Genomic DNA, 23,630 nt, shown 5'->3' on the forward strand with positions numbered 1-23,630 from the left:
AAGGTAACTGATGACAGAACTGTTCAAATTAAGATCACTTCAAAATAAGATGCACTTCTGTATATATCCACTCATTCTATTTATAAATTAAGAGGTTGGTAAATAAGAGAATGGCCTATTCTGCTGTTGCAGGACAGACACGTTATCTCAAAATCTAGTGTTCTCAAAAAGTTCATTCATTCAACAAGTATTTACTGAGTACCTGTTATGACTAGTCACTGTCCTGGGGCTGAGGATATAGGAAGCAACAAAATAAAAATTTGTGTAATGTGGAGGATTGGGAAGGGAAAGGATTAGAAATTGGCTCCTGGCAGAGGACGCAGGGGCTTTTATTTCAAAAGTGAATGCTTTCAATGGATTCTGCCTGTTCCAAGTTTTATATACTTCTGTTACTTGCCTCTCCCCTATCCTTGCCCCAAGACTAGAGTTTCTCACTCAGAGTACTTTTCCACAGGAATTTCAAATATAAAGGAATTTTAATAAGTTCAATTTCATGCACATTTAATCTAGCTGCTATCACCAGCACTTCAACATACAGTTTTGATCACCTTCATTCTTCACTCATTGCTATGATAAAACACAAAAGCACTCAATCAAAGTAAATGCTTTGAAAATGTTTTGTCCTATCTCCCACCCTAGGAATCCCCAGGATTCCTTATAACAAATAATTAAGGGGCAGAGGGGAAAAGGAGGCAGTCATCCTTCCTGACCACTAGCACATTTTCAGTTATGATCTTTCAAGATTTTATGTTGACTCGGTAATTGTTAGAGCAACACCTGGAGATTTGTGGAGGTCAACTACAGCTGCCATGACTTTATTTGCAGTTCCTCTTCATCAGCTACCAGGGCCTCACAGAGCTCATTCACTCTGAGGTGTAGGAAATTGGCTACATGGTTGATATAGTCTCCATTATGAAACCTGTACTCGTCATTGAAGTGACAAGTCTGGCATTTCCAAGAAAACCCATGCACATTTCCCTGCTTATCACTCACCTACATACGCTAACAGTTCAGTAGTGTAATATCAACTGATTCCATTGTATTTTTCAAAAGAAAGAGGTTCCCTGATTTTTATGACAGTTTCAAAGCATATGCCCATTTTCAAGTAGGTTCATATTCAAGATGGGTTCTAATATTCTTAACAGATATCCCAGATCTCACAGAAATGCAAAAATAGTATTATTTTTAAGTAATAAATTAAAAATTAGTTTCAGAAAGTTCCTAATTCTAAAAACACTATCACTTAAAAGATTTTTCTTAAACTTTGCTAAATCTAAAATTACTTTTAAAATACTTTCAAAGCACCTTAATCTTGATTCTTAGGGGGTATTTTTGACTGATCTGTTTTTAGTAACCAAAAGTATAATGGAGCCATATCTAATAATTAACACAGTAATTTATGATATGTTTTCTTCTAATTCTAGATGTGTGGTTGGGGTGCTGCCTCTAGTCAGTGATCTCAGTTCTAGGACAACTATAACTAGCAGGTAGTTGAGTTTATTTCTAAACTACAGTTTAGGAGGAAAAGCTTTGAAAGAAAAAGATAAGTTGCTCACATGCGTTATGATAAACAAAGTAAAAAGGACACAGTTATAAAGAAACAAATGCCACAAGGGTATCCCCTTGCATGAAACCCTGCGCCCAACAGGATAAGCAGCATGAGGCCAAAAGTGATGATGACGGAAGTAAACCTGACTAACGTAATGATGAAAAGCCAAGTAACGCCACTGGTGTAAGTAGGGAGTCTGAGAAAAGACAAGGTTGGGTGGGGGTCTGGGGGTGGGGTGCTTGGGGAAACAATAATAGAAAGGATTCAACTGTACCCGGAAAGAAAGGATAGAACTGCACATGAAACAACAGGTTTCAAATTGGGAAAGGAGTACGTCAAGGCTGTATATTGTCACCCTGCTTATTTAACTTATATGCAGAGTACATCATGAGAAACGCTGGGCTGGAGGAAGCACAAGCTGGAATCAAGATTGCCAGGAGAAATATCAATAACCTCAGATATGCAGATGACACCACCCTTATGGCAGAAAGTGAAGAAGAACTAAAGAGCCTCTTGATGAAAGTGAAAGAGGAGAGTGAAAAAGTTGGCTTAAAGCTCAACATTCAGAAAGCGAAGATCATGGCATCCGGTCCCATCACTTCATGGGAAATAGATGGGGAAATAGTGGAAACAGTGTCAGACTTTATTTTTCTGGGCTCCAAAATCACTGCAGATGGTGACTGCAGCCATGAAATTAAAAGACGCTTACTCCTTGGAAGGAAAGTTATGACCAACCTAGACAGCATATTCAAAAGCAGAGACATTACTTTGCCAACAAAGGTTCGTCTAGTCAAGGCTATGGTTTTTCCTGTGGTCATGTATGGATGTGAGAGTTGGACTGTGAAGAAGGCTGAGCGTCAAAGAATTGATGCTTTTGAACTGTGGTGTTGGAGAAGACTTTTGAGAGTCCCTTGGACTGCAAGGAGATCCAATCAGTCCATTCTGAAGGAGATCAGCCCTGGGATCTCTTTGGAAGGAATGATGCTAAAGCTGAAACTCCAGTACTTTGGCCACCTCATGCGAAGAGTTGACTCACTGAAAAAGACTCTGATGCTGAGAGGGATTGGGGGCAGGAGGAGAAGGGGACGCCAGAGGATGAGATGGCTGGATGGCATCACTGACTCGATGGACGTGAGTCTGAGTGAACTCCGGGAGTTGGTGATGGACAGGGAGGCCTGGCGTGCTGTGATTCATAGGGTCGGACATGACTGAGCTACTGATCTGATCTGCTCTGACTGTCAGAGATAAAACTACTGAGCTAATAATACTGTTTTAAATATCTGAAGTCTTCTCTGGCTGAGATTAGTTTGACAATACAGATTTATAAGACGGAGTTTCATACTGTTTCCCAGTTGATCATTACTAAAACTTAGGTCTGCAATACAGTACACATACGTACCCTTGAAATGAGTTTTTACACAACTATATCACGTGATACACTCATGACATTTCCTTTTCTGTTCTTTTCTGGTTCATTTAATTTGTTGGGGGGGCAGGCGAGAAGAACAGCAACTTATTAAATTGATTACAAAATGGGCCGCCATTGGCAGTTTGAAAACTACTGATTTAAGAGTTGATTAACACCAGAATACATGCTAAGGGACAGTATACTAGATTACTTGATAAAACAGGCGTAGTTAATGCTGCCCAATGCTGTGGCTACTATGTTTCCCTTTTCTTCCTACTCCTCAGGCAGTCTCCTATACTAAACTTCACTCACATATCGCTAGGAGCCACAGACTGGAACCTATCCTGGTCACTTTTTCTCAGCAAGGCAAAACAATATAAAACCAATACCACTTCTGAGGGACATCTATTACTATGGGAAGCATACACTTAGTGGAACTAAAACGATCCAATCAACATACACATAAATGTGCCTATCTTGTTTATTTCAGCTTAAAAAAACGAAACAAGTTTGTTTCAAAATACTCCTTTCTACATTCACTGCGCTGATTTTCTTTTCTATTACATGTCTTAATGCTGATCATAACCCACTAAATTGAGTTCTTGACCCACTAATGAATAGGTGGAAACCTGCAATTTGAAAAACACAGCTTCAGAGAACACACAAATCAACCTAGCAGGATAAGAGAACCACAGATAAATTACCAGTCTCTAGTGGCCACCTTCTTTCACTGATGAGAAAAAGCTCAAAGAACTGAAAACAGTAGTCAAAGAGTGACTGTTTATTTAACTCCAGGAAGACCATACAAGAAGGTGTAAGATTCAGGAAAAGAAAAAATGTGACAGCATTACACCCCCACACAAAGGAGTTCCTGATACAGCATTTCATAATCATCACCCGTTATTCTAACACTGGCTTCTCGCATGCTCAATCCCGCACTAATGCATGTATAATTTATCTATATAAGTGGTGTGTGTTAAGGTATGTATATGTGTGTATATACACATAATACAATATGTAAATTATATAAGTATATACTTATGGTATGGTATTTTTAATACATAAATTTATATGTTTTCCAAGTCATTCTTACAACCTGTCAAAACAACAAAGTAGTGCCAGATCTGAAACGCAGGTTGGCTAGCTGCAGAATCTAAGCTCTTAACCACTAAGGTGTAAGCTCTTCCAAAAGAAAAGGAGTACCCAGCTCTGGCTGTGCATCAAGAATCCTCTGTGGCGTTAAAAAGAAACAGACAGATGCCCAAGTACATCTAAAAGGAGACTTTTTTAAGCTCAAGTGGCAAGTATTACAGAGAAATATATTTTGTAGACAACGTATCAATACCATCTCCAACCCATTATGTCAGAAAAGATCTTTTTCGAAGGAGTAGATACTGCCATATTGGACATAAAACACCTGTTGAATTAATCAACAGTTGACTTCACCTTGAAATTTGATTCACTGTCATTATAGGCTAGAATTTAATAAAAAGTAGTTTTGTCTTAGATTTAACAACTAAATTCCACTGATAATTTAACTGCTGACACATCAAAAGGTTCTCAACATAAGGTAGCCTAAATGATAAAAATTACAGGCTGTTCCACTGTATTTCTATTACACTTATATATCCATGATTTAAACTTCTATTTTCCCAACATATTTTCCTTCATTACCTAAAAGATAAAGAATTTTGAACCCAACGTAACATAAATGAATTCAGCCTTCTCCCTGGGTGGATCCACTTCCACATCTTAAAGAAAACATTTAGTAGCAAGCACTTAGTACACAATTAGGAGGTTTCCAAGGTTTCAAATAATTAAGAAATGGTTTTGACTACATCACTCAAATAAAATGTTATGAATATAAAAACCCTAAAGATTTTTGACGATTAAGAGGGTAACACGAAGCCTAGAATTACCACTATTAGCAATCACAAGTAACAGTGGGACTACATACCTCACGCACGTGAAGGATTAACTGTGTACTTAGGGTGGTGAACAGAGAACAATCACACTACTAATGAAGCATCACTCATTTTCCTCTCAGTAAAAGTTTTTTGTAAAAGACAAAAACAGCACAAACTATAAATGGTCTACGTAAAAATTATTTTGTTTGGTCAAATTAATACCCTAACTGAAGAACTGTATTCAATTATTTCCTGTTCAGGCTACAATGAAATAACAGCACTGCAGAGAAACTAGCCTATGATGTAAACCATAAAGATAATTACAGACTAACGTGAATAATCCCCGAACTATTCATGAAAGAAATTATAACCGATTACTATTAAAATTTAGCAGAAAAGGTCTACTCCAGCGTCTCCTATAACCGTATCTCAAAAGGGGGGGAGAGGGGACTCATTCAATAAGCTTGGGATATATAGTTTTTTTTAATAAACAAAAAAGACTTTTGCCATAAATCCATAACCACATCTGCAATCCAAGTATTAAAATATTTTAAATACATGTAAGTTAAATACAGAATCATTAGTGTTTGTTCTACCCATGACCTTGGGGGATCACTGGAAGATTTCTAAAGCATACCTTTTAATCCACGCCATGGTACTTCAAGAACATGTTAAGGTAAGCCACAGGCTGGAACACTTCGATGCACCTCAAAACACCTCAGCCAGTATATCTGTATCATTCTCCTTTCCTTTTGAGATCAAAATGTTTCCGAAGAACTATAATGCTTCCATCTGAATGACAGTTTCATAATTTCAATGACTTAAAAACAAACAAACAAAAAAAGGACTTAAGTGTTGGTATGTTAAGCCACTACTGCACTGTGTGAACTGCCGCCACGACTAAAAAGCAAACCGGCTGCTGCTCCTGCTACGTAACTGTCACTTTTAATATGACCCTCATGGGAATGCGGAAGAGTACCTGCTTAGTGGCCAGCGACAGCCCTTGCTTTCCTGCATGCATGAGTACTTTCGCTTCAGTCGTGTTCGACTTTCTGCGACCCTATGGGCTGTAGCCCACCAGGCTCCTGTCCATGGGATTCTCCAGGCAAGAATACTGGAGTGGGCTGCCATGCCCTTTCCAGGTGATCTTCCTGACTCTGGGATTGAACCCACCACGTCTCTTACGTTTCCTGCATTGGCAGGAAGGTTCTTTACCACTAGCTTGCTTTACTGGGATCTATCCAAAGCCCACAAATCTCTTTGCCCCAACTGATTCTTCAGTTTTCTTCTCAAGGAATTGAAACAACCTAAAAGACAGGTCTGGAATACTTGGTAGATGCCAGGTTCTCCTCTGACCAACTACTCTATGTAGAAGAAGAGCTGGAAATTACAACACACCTGCATAAAATGGAATTCGTTAATAGACACAACAGGAATGCCCTCAAATAACACCCCTTCCTGATGCTAATATTACTGAATCATTTTAATTCCATGGAAGTCATAACGTGTAAAAAGTTTCTGTTTCTAAAGTTTACTTCTATGAAAAGCATGCAGACAAACGAATAGATCAACGGCTAACTATCAGGTTTTAGTGCTTCTGTGATTGCCTTGGCAGGTTACCTGATTCCTCCTTCCTCTTCACCCCACTCCACCTTTCTTACACATGAAGACATTAAAAACACTTCATTATTTAAATGATACAGTAAGAAGTCTATGTACCATATTTTAAAACTAAAAATTCACTCTACTTTTGCTTCAAGCTTGGCACTCTATAGTTGTAAGAAGAATGAACACTCAAGGTACACAAACGAAGTAAAAGAAGTAATACACACATTTATGTCATAAAGCAATTAACATTGCTTTAGGATGACTGATCAGGAAACTTTTAATAAAAGCAAGTCATAAAAAGAGCTTCCAAGGAAAGAGAGTAGCTGGGAGAGGTTTGCTATACTCTGGGTTTGTGGAACAGCTTGTATAAAGGTTAACAGACAAGGAATGGAAGATGACAAAAGTTTCCCAGCTAGAGCTAAAAAGCACATTCTAAGGAAAAACGGAAATTATCTCCTGCTTAAAAGGGTAGATTCAACAGACGAATCTCAGAAAAACTACATATTCCTGAGATTTAGATTTATTGCAGGTTGTAGGGAATACAGATTACAAAATACAGGTAACTCTTCGGAAAGCTAGGAATAGTAGCATAATTGAATACAGAAAAGAATTCTACCAGGGCAGGTGGGAAAATAATACTGAACAACAGAAACAAGGGACCTGGTGCACTGAATCACTGCAGCCACAGTCATCTTTTAAACTGATCATTTCCCTCCTCTAGCTTAAAACCTTTCAAAGCCTCTGTATGTGTTACAACCTCCTGGAAGGAAATCCACATTGTATCCTACACTCTGTCCCTCCAAATAAACATATCCTATATGTAACTATCAGGTTAATGTTCCTGAAGTGCAATTCCTCTCTTACACAGGAAGAATAATGTGAACCATTGAGAACTAAGGCAGGCTTTAAATACATTAGAGAATAAAGAACAAAAGCCCAATGGTTACTCATTACCTCATTTTTCATAATCTCATTTTATTGGGGAGAAAACTGACACTCTGTGGTCAAATGATTGACCCAAGAAAACACACAATATGAGAAAAGAACTAGGACTTAGATCTAGACCCTCCAGCTGGAATTGCAACACTTTTTCTACACAATGTTGTCGTAAATATTACTGGAGAAAAGACGTGGTACTGGGGCCAACCCTGTTGATAATACGCCAGGAACTAAGCGAGGGACTTGTGTGTGTGCATGTGCTAAGTCACTTTATTTACATCTCACTCTGGGCCACTCTACGTACCGTAACCTGCCAGGCTTCTTTGCCCTGGGATTCACCAGATAAGAACACTGGAGTGGGTTTGTCATGCCCTCCTCCGGGGGATCTTCCCAACCCAGGGATTGAAGCTGCATCTCATATCTCCTGCATTGGAAGGCAGGTTCTTTACCAGTAGCAACACCTAAGAAGCCTCATGCTAGGAACCTAATGGTATTTTATTTCATCCTGATCTAAGACTGACTAGTGGCCTCTTTTACAGACTGAGGCTCCTGGAGATTTGAGCACTAATTTATTCAACATAATGCATCAAAGACTCAAAGTGATTGGTCTAATATCCCCTCTCATGTGTCCAACTCTAAAACCCACACTCATGTTGCTATGCTAATCTATCTCCCAGAAGCAACCAGAAAAAATCAAGTCCAACACTGAAGCTTTATTCTTCAACCTGGCTGATATAACAATAATCTAATTTTATAAATGCATCTTAATCAAAATGTAGGCAGTGTATATAAATACATTTTTTATCTATAATTTAACAAGAGAGTATATGCACATTCACTAAAGCCACTAAGAAGGATTAGAATCATATTTAATTCTTCAAGTCAGAAAGTTCATTTGATTCCTACAAATGAGATCCAGGTTGTTCATGAACTCATGCACACGAAAGATCTTTTAAAGCTGACTTGTAAATCGTAGTAGTTATAACTTTTGGTTGACAAAACAAAAATAAGCATGAAATTTATTTCCCTTAAGAAGCTGTACTGTCATGTTTCCCCATGGACTGCTCCCAGTCTTAGCCTCATGATGAGCAAATAATGTACTAGCTGAGGATATTCAGTCAAATATCAGTTAATTTATCTATACAGAAAACAGGACCTATTTATAGCACAAGAAACTCTATTCAATACTCTTCAATAACCTAAATGGCTAAAGAATCTGAAAAACAGCTACATGTACATGTATATGGGGCTTCCCCGATGGCTCAGTGTAAAGAATCTACCTTTAATGCAGGAGACGCAGGAGACCCAGGTTCCATCCCTGGGCTGGTAAGATCCCCTGGAGAAGGAAATGGCAACCCACTCCAGTATTCTTGCCTGGGAAAATCCCATGAACAGAGGAGCCCAGCAAGCTACTGTCCATAGGGTCCCAAAGAGTCGAACACAACTGAGCATACGCACTGTGTATGTATAACCAAAACATTCTGCTGTACATCCGAAACTAGCACAATAATGTAAATCAACTATACTCCAATATAAAATAAAAGCTAAAAAAATACTCCAAAGACTTTACCTGTCACATACTGTTTTACAGCATCCCAAATTTTATTACTCTCAAACCACCAGAAATCTCAACAGAAAACTTTTAAAAGATCATCAAAAGGTATTACAGAAACTTGCCAGCTTTTAAAATATACCTAGGTAGACTTATTTTAGAAGAAACTTGAGTTTGGGGACTTCCCTGGGTGGTCCAGTGGTTAAGAATCCACCTTGCAATGCAGGGGACATGGGTTCAATCCCTGGTCGGAGAACTAAGATTACATATGCCGAGGAACAACTAAGCCCATGAGCTACAACTAAGAGCCAACACAGCCAAATAAATAAATCGAATTAAAATTTGAAGATTAAAAAAAAAAGAAAGAAACGGAGTTTTGTTGAGGAAGAACACTATATTAAGAAGTATGAAAGAAAAAAGGTGCTGGGTTTGGTTTAATTGTACATATGCAACAGCTTCTCCCTGATCCAGTTTCCGGTCCCCTCCAGACATTTGTTCTAGCCACACTGGACATGTGTACACTTCTCAGAACACACCATGGTGTTTCAGATCTCTGGACCTTTGCCCCACCCTTCCATATCCACAAACTGCAGTAGTAGTGGGCAAAACAGAATTTAACATCACATGATATTTAACAGGAAAAGAATAAAGGGGAGGTGAAATAGGTGAGATCTCGACAAGTTAAAAAACTTCTTAATGTTTTCAGTGCTTACAATAGATGACATACTACATGCTGAGCTAAGTTAGTGCTTTTACATAAATTCTCACAGGCAATTATACATAAGAAGTTTTTAAGAAGAAAAGTTCTAAATACTGAGTTCATGATGCAATGTGTTTTTAATTAGATACCATAATTTGGGGAATGTGTTTTACAGAACTTTAATTTTAAATGAGTTGTCAATCAAGTACTCAGAAACAGTCCTGTTAAATAATGACAGCAAAGTAACCACTGCTCTTATCTCAAGTATGAAAATCATGTATTTAGGTATTTAAGTTTTAAGCTCCTTTATGCCAGTGCTAATAAAGGTTTCAATTCTAAAGCTAAATCTGGTCTGAGCAACTTTCAAAGAATCCTTCCAAGAATGATAAACTGTTCCAATTCCCATCTTGATAGTAAAACTGTAACTCCTTTTCCAATTAAACACTGGAGGCCAGGGGACTTCAAGCACCTATAGCTAAGAGGTTAAACTCAAGATCAGTGAGACCCACTAACTAAAAGACATTTGAGATCTAGCAATTCTGGAAGATGCAACATTCAGCTAATTTTACTTCTGAGGAGTTCCCAAATGGGGAAGCCTTTTCTCAATATGTATATCCTAATTTTCAGCAACATCATTAAAAACTAGCTAAGCGCCTGCTGCTGCTGCTGCTCTTAAAGTGACAAACACCCAGGGGTCAACTGGAATATGGTTGAATTTTTTGCTAGAAATCTAGATGGCACAGTATGGACAAATATAATTTAAATATAAACACACACATGCATACATACACACACACAACTGTCCTTTTCAAATAGATTAGTGTTAGCAAGGTGCTACCTGTCTAAGCTAGGAGGGTGGGGAAAATGAACAGGGAGATGGAAGGCACACTGTTCAAGTGCTGAGTAAAGGACATTAGGCAGGAAAAGTAGTAATACAGTAAATCAGGTCATGAAAACTACTAGACATTTACTCAAAACAAGCAGATACAGCCATCAGCAGATGTTTCTTTCCCTTCTAGGATATGAGAGGAAACTAAGGAAGAAACACTAAAGAGGCTGAACCAAATTTACCTCTACTTTCTTTAAGGTATATACTTACAAAAATGGTTATGAGTGAACTGAGTTTCTCCATATCATTTTGTTTCTCCTTCAGTTTACTTGCTTAGGTCTCTTTTTGTTTAAAATAAAATGTAAATTTTGGTGGCTTGAAAAACTGTGTGGTCATGAGTATAAAAGAATGTGCTGATCAAGTTCTGGACTTGGCAGTGAAGAGACATAGGTTAGTAACTCACTGGAAGGGTAATTTCTGACCAATCACAACTTCTCTGTAGATAATAACAGAATAAAACTGCAATAATAATGCTTAAATGCTGCTTAAATGTGAAAGTACCTAGATCACTGCCCATTAGAGTAAAGCATAAACATTACTGACTTTGAAGGCACAATCTGATAATCAGTTACTGCTAATGTTGCAATTCTAAAGTCAAAACATTTTCCTATAAATTTTTTATTTAATGTTCAAGAAATACTTATGTTTGTTTTAAATTTTTCACACTTTTATGTTTATTTCAATTACGTGAATGATGATCCAATCTGTGGCTCTAATTCATGCCTTCAAGCATTTTCCTTTCTCTTGATAAATTCATTAATTCAACAAATATTTTAACATTTACAATGTGCCACCCCTTTTCAAAGTACTGAGAATATCTCTGTGTATAAATCAAGACCAAAATCCTTGGCAGCAGTTTACAATGTACTGATAATTAGAATGTTAGATAGTGGCCAACACTATGGACAGAAACAGAAGGAAAGGATAAGGGAGACAGGGGGTGAGGTATACAATTTTAAATAAGCCCTCAATGAGGTAATATCTGAGCAAAGATCTGAAGGAGGTGGTGCAAGGAAGAAGATCTCCTGCAAAGGGAGGTCCAAGGGCCCCAAAGCAGGAGTGTTTCGGCGAGGAACAGATTTCAAGAGAAGGTTATTAGGAGACAAGAGGTTATGGGAGTTTGTGTGAGTACAGGTCGGGGTGTGCATGTACATGTTGTAGGGAACATCAGGAAGGTCTTGAGCTTTTTACCCCAAATTTTGAGTCAAAGAAGATGAAGATCTGAAGAGAGGAAGGTCAGCGTGAACTTGGCTGCGGAGCAGAGAAAGAGAAAAGGCGTAAGGGAAGAAGCAGAAGAAACTAGTTAAGAGGCTATGGGACTATGTAGGTTAAAGATGACAAAGCCTCACACAGGATAGAAGCTGTTTGAAGTTTCAGAACCTCCAGACATATTTTAAAGACAAAACCAACCACATCTGATGATACTGTGGATCATGGCGATGAAGCAAAGAGGTCTAGGACAATGGCGACTCCAAGGTTTCTAGCCTAAGTGACCCAAAGGATGGAGTTACTTCATGAAATGAGGAAAACCTAAGGAGAAGATGAGGGGGGTTTCATTTCTTAATTTTGTATCTGTATGAGACTGTGGTTGTTTACCAAACTTTCGGTGATGTAAGTTATCATTATACTGCATACCGTAAACTTATATAAGCTATATGTCAGTTATATCTCAATAAAACTGAGAGACAAAATACATTAGGGAAAAAGAAGGCGGTTTTGGTAGTTCAGTTTAGAGATAATAAATTGGACATGCTCAGATATTCTAACAGAGTTTACTACAGTTTATCAGAACTTTCTGTAGAGTAAGGTGATATGATGAGTCAGGTTAGTCTATTTAGTTCTTGGTTGCAGTTTGAATTTTTTAAAAATGAGGTAAATGGTGCTCACATTGGCAGCACACATACTAACACTGGAATGATACAGAGATTAGCATGGCCCCTGGGCAAGGATGACACACAAATTCATGAAGCACTCTATATTTTAAAAAGCCAAAAATGAGAGTAAATGTATTATTTATTAAACAAATGTTCTAGTAATATTAGTATTTTAATTATGCATCTTCTTGCCATCTATATCTGTCAATGTTAAATAAACAACAATGTGGTAAACATATTTAAGAAAATCTCTACTTATACAGACTAACTTAGAGACAGTCCAAGCATTGCAGAGGTTAAAATAATAAAGGCAATCTCAGCTAAGAACAGGAGCCTATTATCTGATGATCACCAGTCACCAAAAGGCTTCTCAGTCTCAATCCCACAGATTAGAAGGAAATTTAACAGACAACATATATGAAGTGCTTTCCACTTGACACTAAGCATCTCATTTAAATTACCAACTACCTTCCAGTAGCTCATGAGGCTGAAGGAAGTTATTAAAGCTAAAGGATGGTCCTATTACTTCAGCCATCCTAGAAAGAACTAGTTTGAAAGTCTCTAAGGACTTCTTTTCGTCTATTTCTTTAATTTTCCATCACCATGCTTCACCTACATTTTGTATTCTCTTCATGCTCTTCCATTTCCTAATGCCAAATGTTATAAAAGTTTGATGTGCAGCAATCTGTTTGGGTATATATTTTAATAGGAAAGGAACATGAAAGAAAATCATGTATTAAAGAGTTCTAAAACGTGATACATGTTTCTGAGATGGAATTGTGTTGAAATGTATTAATAGAAGTCACATTTTCAGGCTATAGGCCTAGAACTACAACTTTGCTAAACAGAAAAGAACTGCAGAGAATCTGGGAAGTATGTGTTTTCTAGGGAGAAAGGTATAAAAAGATAAAGGAACCTCTGTGATACACTTGATATTCTTGATAGTTCTGTGATATTCTCACCTCACTCTCATTTTAACTTCAATTAGAAAATTACTGCCACAAAGTATCAAGATTTTAGACACTTGAACAATTCAGTTCAGTTCAGTCGCTCAGTAGTGTGCAACTCTTTGCAACCCCATGAACTGCAGCACGCCAGGCCTCCCTGTCCATCACCAACTCCCGGAGTTCACTCAGACTCACGTCCATCGAGTCAGTGATGCCATCCAGCCATCTCATCCTCTGTCGTCCCCTTCTCCTCCTGCCCCCAATCCCTCCCAGCATCAGAGTCTTTTTCAGTGAGTCAACTCTTTGCATGAGGTGGTCAAAGTATTGGAGTTTCAGCTTTAGCATCAGTCCTTCCAAAGAACACCCAGGACTGATCTCTTTAGAATGGACTGGTTGGACAGGTTGTAACTCCTCCCTATTTTAGGTTACATTTATCAACCAAGTTATTTCATCAGATGCAGGGGCTGTTTTATTTCACCTATCTAATAGTTTAAATTCTTCAAACAGTTCTTAAGTCAATCATGTAATACTAGGACATGTATTACAACACCATCTCTGTTTTGGGCACTTCAGAGTGCACATAATTTTGTACATTTTACTAATTGTCACAATTATCCAATGATTATATTTAAAACCTCAAGTCATCTATATCCAGTCTAACATTATATTATACCTTTGACCACCGTGGTGTCTACCACTAGTAGGATAAGCATTTTAAGTCATTTTTCCAACAGCCATAATATATTTGAGTTGTAAAAAGTAAAATCATCCCTGTGGCAGCAAACACTATTTTCAAACAGTGGGTCTCTACAGGAGTGTAGAGCGTTGCATAGTTCTATCAAATTCAATTTTACCGTATCCACTTTTCAATAACAAACAAACAAAAAACCCAAGATTCCTCCCACCAAAACCCAACAAACAAAAAACTCAAACACAACCCAAATGTCTACCAGGAGATGGATGGATTTTTAAAATGTGGTAGTACATGCATACAATTAAACACTATTCTACCTTAAAAAGGCAGGAAATTCTGACACATGCTACAACATGGATGAACCTTGAAGACCTCATGTTAAGTGAAATAAGCCAGTCACAAAAGGAGAATACTGTATGACTCCACTCACATGAGGTACGTAGAGCAGTCGAATTTAGAGACAGAAAGCAGAATGGTAGTTACCAAGGGCTCAGGGTAAGGGGGAACAGAGTTAATTAATGGGTTCAGAGTTTCAGTTTAGGAAGATGGAAAAAGTTCTGAAGATGGATGGTAGTAACGATAGGCTACGGTTTTTCCAGTGGTCATGTATGGATGTGAGAGTTGGACTGTGAAGAAGGCTGAGCGCCGAAGAATTGATGCTTTTGCATGAACTGTGGTCTTGGAGAAGACTCAGTCCCTTGGACTGCAAGGAGATCCAACCAGTCCATTGTGAAGGAGATCAGCCCTGGGATTTCTTTGGAAGGAATGATGCTAAAGCTGAAACTCCAGTACTTTGGCCACCTCATGCGAAGAGTTGACTCATTGGAAAAGACTCTGATGCTGGGAGGGATTGGGGGCAGGAGGAGAAGGGGATGACGGAGGATGAGATGGCTGGATGGCATCACTGACTCGATGGATGTGAGTCTGAGTGAACTCCGGGAGTTGGTGATGGACAGGGAGGCCTGGTGTGCTGCAATTCATGGGGTCGCAAAGAGTCGGACACGACTGAGCAACTGAACTGAACTGAACTGAATACCACTGAACTGTACAGCTAAAAATGGTTAAAAAAAATAAGTCTTATTTTACATACATTTTGCTCAATTAAAAAAACGGAAGACACCTCGTGCAAATACATCAACAGTGGATAGTAAACTATCTTCCTTATATTTTAAGAAACTTTCCCTTTATCACAAATCTATTTCTCATTCTATTTTTGTAAATGGTGCCAGGAAAATTCCTTTTTTTTTTTTTTTTTTTGGCTACACTACATGGCTTGCAGAATCTTAGTTCCCCAACCAGGGATGGAAACCAGGCCCACCAAATCCTAACCACTGGAGCACCAGGGAATTCCCAAGAAAATTAATTCTAAATGTACACTAAGAACTCAAGAATCATTAACTTTTTAAAGTAAACATTATACTATACAAATACAGTAATATGAGCCCACCTGTCCTGAAGAAAACCCAAACTACATTCATATACTTTTATATGCATTTAGATACATGGAAAATTGGAAGAATATATCTCAAAATTTTAAAACTGGTTACCTCTGGAGAAGGAAGTAGAACTAGAGGCTTCTAAATTATCATAATAATGACAGAAGAATATATTCTCATGTTAATTGTGTAACATTCCAAATGGGTTACAAATAGGCACAAAGAGATCCACAGATAATCTCTCTCATTCCTGATCTACCTGGCCTAATCTAGTTCCTACTCTATTTACCCAAAGATACAAAATTTAACTGAATGGCAGTGGCTACGTAGAACAGAAGCACAAGCAGCCTAACCTGGCACAGACCTGCGGTGGCCCAGGCTCCCTAACATTCACAGTTGCCAGGGACACACTTCTCAGGCCCAGTCTAGCAGAGCTGACTAGACACCACATTTTCACTCAGCCACTACTTAGTCTTACCCTTCTATTGATTCTGTTTTCTTCCATTTAAAGGAATCTTTACAAACATTGGGCACTTGCAGTTTTTAAACTAATCTGTCTCCTACAAGAACTACATGTCCTGACAGGGAGGGTCAGAGAACAGACAGTATCCCAGGTATTCCTGAACAAAATATCCTGCCTCCAGATTCCCAGAACTCATCTTTCTCTAGCATAATTTGAAAGTTTAAGGGAATTCCCTGGCAGTCCAGTGTTTAGGACTTGGCACTTTCACTGTTTGAGGGCTTAGCTTCAAGTCCTGGCCAGGGAACTAAGATCCCAAGCCAAATGGCATGGGGGGCGGGGGGGGGGTTGTTTAAAACTAGTAAGAGTAAGAAATCCTTCACAAAGCCATTGATGAAATCCCCAGTCCTAAGTAATCATTCCTTATTTTTATGTACTTGCAAAATGTCTCTACTATAGGAGTCACCGTGTTCTACTTTATATTAGTTATAAGCATAGCTGGATTCCCCACTAAGGCACAAAGACTAAACTCTCTTGACCCATCTTTTATAAACAAGTTATTCAAAGATATTACCTGTTCTCAAGAAATGACTCCTTTTCTTCAAGAAAAGAATAGAATTTGTTGAACATAGTTCTGTGCATGATACTAGGTACTAGCTCACAGACATGATGTTCAATTTCAGAATAACATTGTCAATAAGCAATTTCAAATCAAATAAAAAGGATCAATGAGAAGAAATCATAAATTTCCATTTCAACTTATTTGGTTAACTGAAAGCTTTGAGTTGAAAAAGAGATTATAATCTCAAAAACCACTACACGTCACTGGCAAAAGCCAGACATCCTGGAATGTGAAGTCAAGCGGGCCTTAGAAAGCATCACTACGAACAAAGCTAGTGGAGGTGATGGAATTCCAGTTGAGCTATTCCAAATCCTGAAAGATGATGTTGTGAAAGTGCTGCACTCAATATGCCAGCAAATTTGGAAAACTCAGCAGTGGCCACAGGACTGGAAAAGGTCAGTTTTCATTCCAATCCCAAAGAAAGGCAATGCCAAAGAATGCTCAAACTACCACACAATTGCACTCATCTCACACGCTAGGAAAGTAATGCTCAAAATTCTCCAAGCCCGGCTTCAGCAGTTCACTTCAGCCAGTTCACTTCAGGAAGTGAACCGTGAACTTCCTGATGTTCAAGCTGGTTTTAGAAAAGGCAGAGGAACCAGAGATCAAATTGCCAACATCCGCTGGATCATGGAAAAAGCAAGAGAGTTCCAGAAAAGCATCTATTTCTGCTTTATTGACTATGCCAAAGGCTTTGACTGTGTGGATCACAATAAACTGTGGAAAATTCTGAAAGAGATGGGAATACCAGACCACCTGACCTGCCTCTTGAGAAATTTGTATGCAGGTCAGGAAGCAACAGTTAGAACTCGACATAGAACAACAACAGACTGGTTCCAAATAGGAAAAAGAGTGCGTCAAGGCTGTATATTGTCACCCTGTTTATTTAACTTATATGCAAAGTACATCATGAGAAATGCTGGACTGGAAGAAACACAAGCTGGAATCAAGATTGCCGGGAGAAATATCAATAAGCTCTGATATGCAGATGACACCACCCTTATGGCAGAAAGTGAAGAGGAACTCAAAAGCCTCTTGATGAAAGTGAAAGAGGAGAGTGAAAAAGTTGGCTTAAAGCTCAACATTCAGAAAACGAAGATCATGGCATCCGGTCCCATCATTTCATGGGAAATAGATGGGGAAACAGTGGAAACAGTGTCAGACTTTATTTTTCTGGGCTCCAAAATCACTGCAGATGGTGACTGCAGCCATGAAATTAAAAGACACTTACTTCTTGGAAGGAAAGTTATGACCAACCTAAATAGCATATTCAAAAGCAGAGACATTACTTTGCCAACAAAGGTTCGTCTAGTCAAGGCTATGGTTTTTCCTGTGGTCATGTATGGATGTGAGAGTTGGACTGTGAAGAAGGCTGAGCACCGAAGAATTGATGCTTTTGAACTGTGGTGTTGGAGAAGACTTTTGAGAGTCCCTTGGACTGCAAGGAGATCCAACCAGTCCATTCTGAAGGAGATCAGCCCTGGGATTTCTTCAGAAGGAATGATGCTAAAGCTGAAACTCCAGTACTTTTGCCACCTCATGCGAAGAGCTGACTCATTGGAAAAGACTCTAATGCTGGGAGGGATTGGGGGCAGGAGGAGAAGGGGTCGACAGAGGATGAGATGGCTGGATGGCATCACTGACTCCATGGATGCCATCAAGTCATCGTCCACCACTGGATGGACGTGAGTCTCAGTGAACTCCAGGAGCTGGTGATGGACAGGGAGGCCTGGTGTGCTGCGATTCATGGGGTCGCAAAGAGTCGGACACGACTGAGCGACTGATCTGATCTGATCTGAAGCAGAAAAGAAGTTCACCTCCTTTGCAACTAAAGGGAAAAAAAATCTGTTTGTATCCCTTTACATCACATAAGCCTAAATACAATTACAGGTTCTACATGTTCTGATTATTTTACCAGTTTCCTATGTAAAACTGTCAAAAAAATGAAAATACAAATCTCATTTATCATATATTTTTGTGTCTATTTTCCTTGTGACCCACATTTGACAGTATGAACAAAATCCTGCCTTCTTATAAGTATTTAATATTAAATAAAATTGATAAGGATCTAAAAATCATTTGAGAAATGTTAAACTTGCTGAAAATATTCCTTGGTAGTGGTATATGCTATGCTTTGCTCCAAATAGTATTATGAATTATAAATGACAACTGCCAATAAGAGCTAATACTTACTATCAGTAAATACGGTGTGTAAAAAAGACTGTCAGGTCGAATCTCCTTTATTTACAACCAAACTTCCATGGGCAGGTATAATAAATTAGTTCCACTTTACAGAAACAGAAATTGAGGTTTAAAGAAGTAACTTGCAAGAAAATGATTTTTAAGAGGTACAACCAGAGTTCAAAGCTAGATCTTCCTGACTCCAAAACTAATACAGTTGATCCTTGAACAACACGGTTTGAACTGTGCGGGTCCAGTTATACAGGGATTTTTTTTTTCCTCCAATAAACATGCACTATAGTACCACGCGATCCATGGCTGGATGAATCTGAGGATGAGCAGCTCTGGGTACAGAGAGCTGAACCGCAAAGTTTCATGGGGATTCTCCACTGCACAGGGGTCTGGCGCCACTAACCCCCAAGTTGTTCATGGATCAACTGAATTCACCTGCCACTCATCCTACACATTTAACAAATTATATCAAAATAAGTCTGTTCTGCTACAATGTATGTTTCTTTGCTGTGAATTACTTCTTAGGCAACTACAGTGTGGAATGATGCTGGTGTAAAAGGAATTCATGATGCTTCATACACTGTTTTTCCTAGCATATTAAATGTCTTAAGCCAACTGAGGAAAGCTTTTTCACAAACAAACAAAAAAGCTTAGTAATAGATTAATATTTTAAGGAAAAAGCCCTGAAAATCTACAAAAGTACTTTTCTTTCTTATACGTAGTTGGTTTAGTAGCTTCAGTAATTGTTCTTCTTTCAGTTTGGGTCAACCTATCTGCCAAAGCTGCCTGTGCAAATGAAGCAAAAAAAAAAAAAAAAAAAAAAAAAAACCACAACAACCTTCCAGTAATAAAACAATGAATGGGTTAATGAAGAATGCTACACATAAAATTAATTTTTCATTTTAATGAAGATAGCCTCTTAGAAGCAATGCCCTTCCAGGACCTACAACTAGAAGAGGCTGAGCCTAATGTTTGAGATTCCAAAGACTGACAGTAAAAAAAGGTATAAATGCTAGTCTTTTTATTATTAGGATTGCTCTTGTTTTTAGTTATTATCCAAGATCAGAGTTTCAGGGAATTTCACTAGTCTGTCTCAACTCTCTTTTTGCCCATGAGCTTATTCCTTTCACTGCACAAATCTGCAAATCTCAAGTTTTGTCAAGCTACATAGTCGTCCCTCAGTATTTACAGGTGATTGGTTACAGGACCCCCTCAGATACCAAAATCTACAGATGTCCAAGTGCCATATAAAAAATAACATAGTATTTGCATAAAACCTGTGTACATCCTCATCTCTAGATTACTTATAGTACCTAATATAATGTGAAAAGAAAGTGAAAGTGTTAGTTGCTCAGTCATATCTGACTCTGCAACTCCATGCACTGTAGCCCACCAGACTCCTCACTGCATGGGATTTTAAAGGCAAGAATACTGGAGTGGCTTGCCATTTCCTGCTCCAGGGGATCTTCCCGACCGAGGGATGGAACCCCAGGTCTCCTACATTGCAGGCAGACTCTTTACCATCTCAGCTTCCAGGGAAGCCCCGTTTTTCCAATGAAATACAATGCAAATATCCATAAATACTATATAAAAAGCTCTGCCAGCAAGTGGCAAATTCAAATTTTGCTTTTTAGGAACTTTTGGAATTTTTTCCCACGAAATAGTTTCGAATCACGATTGACCTTTCAGATGTAGAATCTGTGGGTATAAAGTGAAAGTGTTAGTCACTCAGTCATGCCCTACTGTTTACAACCCCAAGGACTGTAGCCCGCCAGGCACCTCTGTCCATGGAATTCTCCAGGCAAGAATACTGCAGTGGGTTGCCATTTCCTTCTCCCTTCTTAATCTTCCCGACCAGGGACTGAACCTGGGTCTCCTGCAACGCAGGCAGATTCTTTACTGTCTGAGCCACCAAGCAAGTTTGGCAGAAACTCCAGTGTGCATTATACAAAACATCCCTTATGAACCTTTAGTACATGGACTGACTAAAATGCCACAGATAGTTTTTTGTGAGGTAAACTCCAATGCTATAGAGAAAATAATGTGTGTTAAAACTGCTCCATTAGGAGTAAAATGCAGCAGGAGTGATTAATGCTACTTTGATGATTTTTTATTGATCTTTAAACAAAGATCAATGTAGACATGAGAAACACACATACCCCAACACAGCTCTTAATGTATTTCATTTCTTAACAACTAGAAAAGATGATCCTATGGAGAATGATTCTACTGAATAATCTAAGGCTATTCAGCTTACATGAATTTCCAAAGCTATAAATACAGCATCAAAACAAAAAGCTCACATAGAAAGATAAACATAATTTGCCTAGAAAACAGGTCGTATAAAATATATATTTTCATACACAATTGCCCAGAATTAATTGTTTATAACAAAGCATTCTCGGAAAAAATTACTCAAGTGATACCTGGAGACCTAAGTTAAGTGGCTAAATATAGGTTTAGGTTCTGATAACTAATTGCCACACCAACAAACAATCCACTGATCACCAGAAAGGTATCCTATAATTCAACTCAATTCTGACACTACCTACCCAGATTTGCATAAAACCTTTGCACATCCTCATCTCTAGATTACTTATAATACCTAATACAATGTGAAAAGAAAGTGAAAGAAAGTGTTAGTTGCTCAGTCATGTCTGACTCTTTGCAACTCCATGCACTGTAGCCCACCAGACTCCTCCATGCATGGGATTTTAAAGACTGGATCAAACTCTGGTTTCAGAGGTTCCAATGACCTTCACCTTGGGTTTCAGAAGCCAGCCTCAAGCCCAGGTTATTACCTGTGTTTCTGACCAATCACCTATACAGATCAGAGGTTCCCATGACCCCCTCCTTCAGTTCAGTTCAGTCGCTCAGTCATGCCCGACTTTTGCGACCCCATGGGCTGCAGCACTTCCTCCCTGGATGACTAATTTGCTAGAGTGGCTCACACTTAATACATTCAGCTCAGCTCAGTTCACTCAGTCGTGTCCGACTCTTGCAACCCCATGGACTCCACCATGCCAGGCCTCACTGTCCACCACCAACTACCAGAGCTTATTCAAACTCATGTCCATTGAGTCGGTGATGCCATCCAACCATCTCATCCTCTGTCGTCCCTTCTTCTCCCACCTTCAATCTTTCCCAGCGTCAGGGCCTTTTCCAATGAGTCAGTTCTTCACATCAGGTGGCCAAAGTACTGGAGTTTCAGCTTCAGCATCAGTCCTTCCAATGAATATTTAGGACTGATTTCCTTTAGAATGGACTGGTTGGATCTCCCTGCTGTCCAAGGGACTCTCAAGAGACTTCTCCAACACCACAGTTCAAAAGCATCAATTCTTCAGCTCTCAGCTTTAAGGTTCAACTCTCACATCCATACATGACTAGTGGAAAAACCATAGCTTCGACTAGATGGACCTTTGTTGGCAAAGTAATGTCTCTGCTTTTTAATATGCTGTTTAGGTTGTTCATACCTTTTCTTCCAAAGAATAAGCATCTTTTTTTAATTCCATGGCTGCAGTCACCATCTGCAGTTATTTTGGAGCTCAGAAAAATAAATTCTGTCACTGTTTCCACTGTTTCCCCATCTATTTGCCATGAAGTGATGGGACCAGATATCACGATCTTAGTTTTCTGAATGTCGAGTTTTAGGCCAACGTTTCCACTCTCGTCTTTCACTTTCGTCAAGAGATTCTTTAGTTCTTCTCTTTCTGCCATAAGTGTGGTGTCATCTGCATATCTGAGGTTACTGATATTTCTCCTGACAATCTTGATTCCAGCTTGTGCTTCATCCAGTCCAGCGTTTCTCATGATGTACTCTGCATATAAATAAGCAATGTGACAATATACAGCCTTGACGTACTCCTTTCCCAATTTGGAACCAGTCTGTTGTTCCATGTCCAGTTCTATTGCTTCCTGACCTGCATAGAGATTTCTCAAGAGGCAGGTCAGATGGTCTGGTATTCCCATCTCTTTAAGAATTTCCCACAGTTTGCTGTGATCCACACAAAGGCTTTGGCATAGTCAATAAAGCAGAAATAGATGTTTTTCTGGAACTCTCTTCCTTTTTTGATGATCCAAGGGATGTTGGCAATTTGATCTCTGGTTCCTCTGCCTTTTCTAAACCCAGCTTGAACATCTGGAAGTTCACGGTTCCTGTACTGTTGAAGCCTGGCTTGGAGAATTTTGAGCATTACCTTGCTAGAGTGTGAGATAAGTGCAGTCGTGCGGTAGCTTGAGCATTCTTTGGCATTGTCTTTCTTTGGGATTGGAATGAAAACTGACCTTTTCCGGTCCTGAGTTTTCCAAATTTGCTGGCATATTGAGTGCAGCACTTTCACAGCATCATCTTCCAGGATTTGAAATAGCTCAACTGGAATTCCATCACCTCCACTAGCTTTGTTCATAGTGATGCTTTCTAAGGCCCACTTTGCACTCCAGGATGTCTGGCTCTAGGTGAGTGATCACACCATAGTGGTTATCTGGGTCATGAAGATCTTTTTTGTACAGTTCTGTGTATTCCTGCCACCTCTTATATTTTCTGCTTCTGTTAGGTCCATACCATTTCTGTCCTTTATTGTGCCCATCTTTGCATGAAATATTCCCTTGGTGTCTGTAATTTTCTTGAAGAGATCTCTAGTCTTTCCCATTCTATTGTTTTCCTCTATTTCTTTGCACTGATCACTGAGGAAAGCTTTCTTATCTCTCCTTGCTATTCTTTGGAACTCTGCATTCAAATGGGTATATCTTTCTTGTTTTCCTTTGCCTTTCGCTTCTTTCTTTTCACAGCTATTTGTAAGGCCTCCTCAGACAGCCATTCTGCCTTTTTGCATTTCTTTTTCTTGGAGATGGT

The 23,630-nt window shown here is 38.9% G+C and overlaps 1 protein-coding gene and 1 non-coding gene across 8 annotated transcripts in view; one reads left to right on the forward strand and one right to left on the reverse strand.

Moving 5' to 3' along the window:
- RBPJ (recombination signal binding protein for immunoglobulin kappa J region) overlaps positions 1-23,630 on the reverse strand; it is a 241,798-nt gene that overhangs the window by 66,955 nt on the left and 151,213 nt on the right. The window contains exon 2 of one of the 7 annotated variants that reach the window (XM_006072628.4): positions 5,502-5,684. The exons of the other annotated variants lie outside the window; for them this stretch is intronic. Coding sequence (XP_006072690.1) covers positions 5,502-5,518 — 17 coding nt within the window. The 5' untranslated portion in view covers positions 5,519-5,684. The remainder of the gene's footprint in view (positions 1-5,501; positions 5,685-23,630) is intronic. 7 annotated transcript variants of the gene reach the window in all.
- LOC112586334 lies at positions 12,432-12,535 on the forward strand. The gene has a single exon (XR_003110794.1). It is a non-coding gene; the product is annotated as a U6 spliceosomal RNA (small nuclear RNA).

This window comes from Bubalus bubalis, chromosome 7 (genome assembly GCF_019923935.1).
Source record: "Bubalus bubalis isolate 160015118507 breed Murrah chromosome 7, NDDB_SH_1, whole genome shotgun sequence".
Lineage (NCBI taxonomy): Eukaryota > Metazoa > Chordata > Mammalia > Artiodactyla > Bovidae > Bubalus > Bubalus bubalis.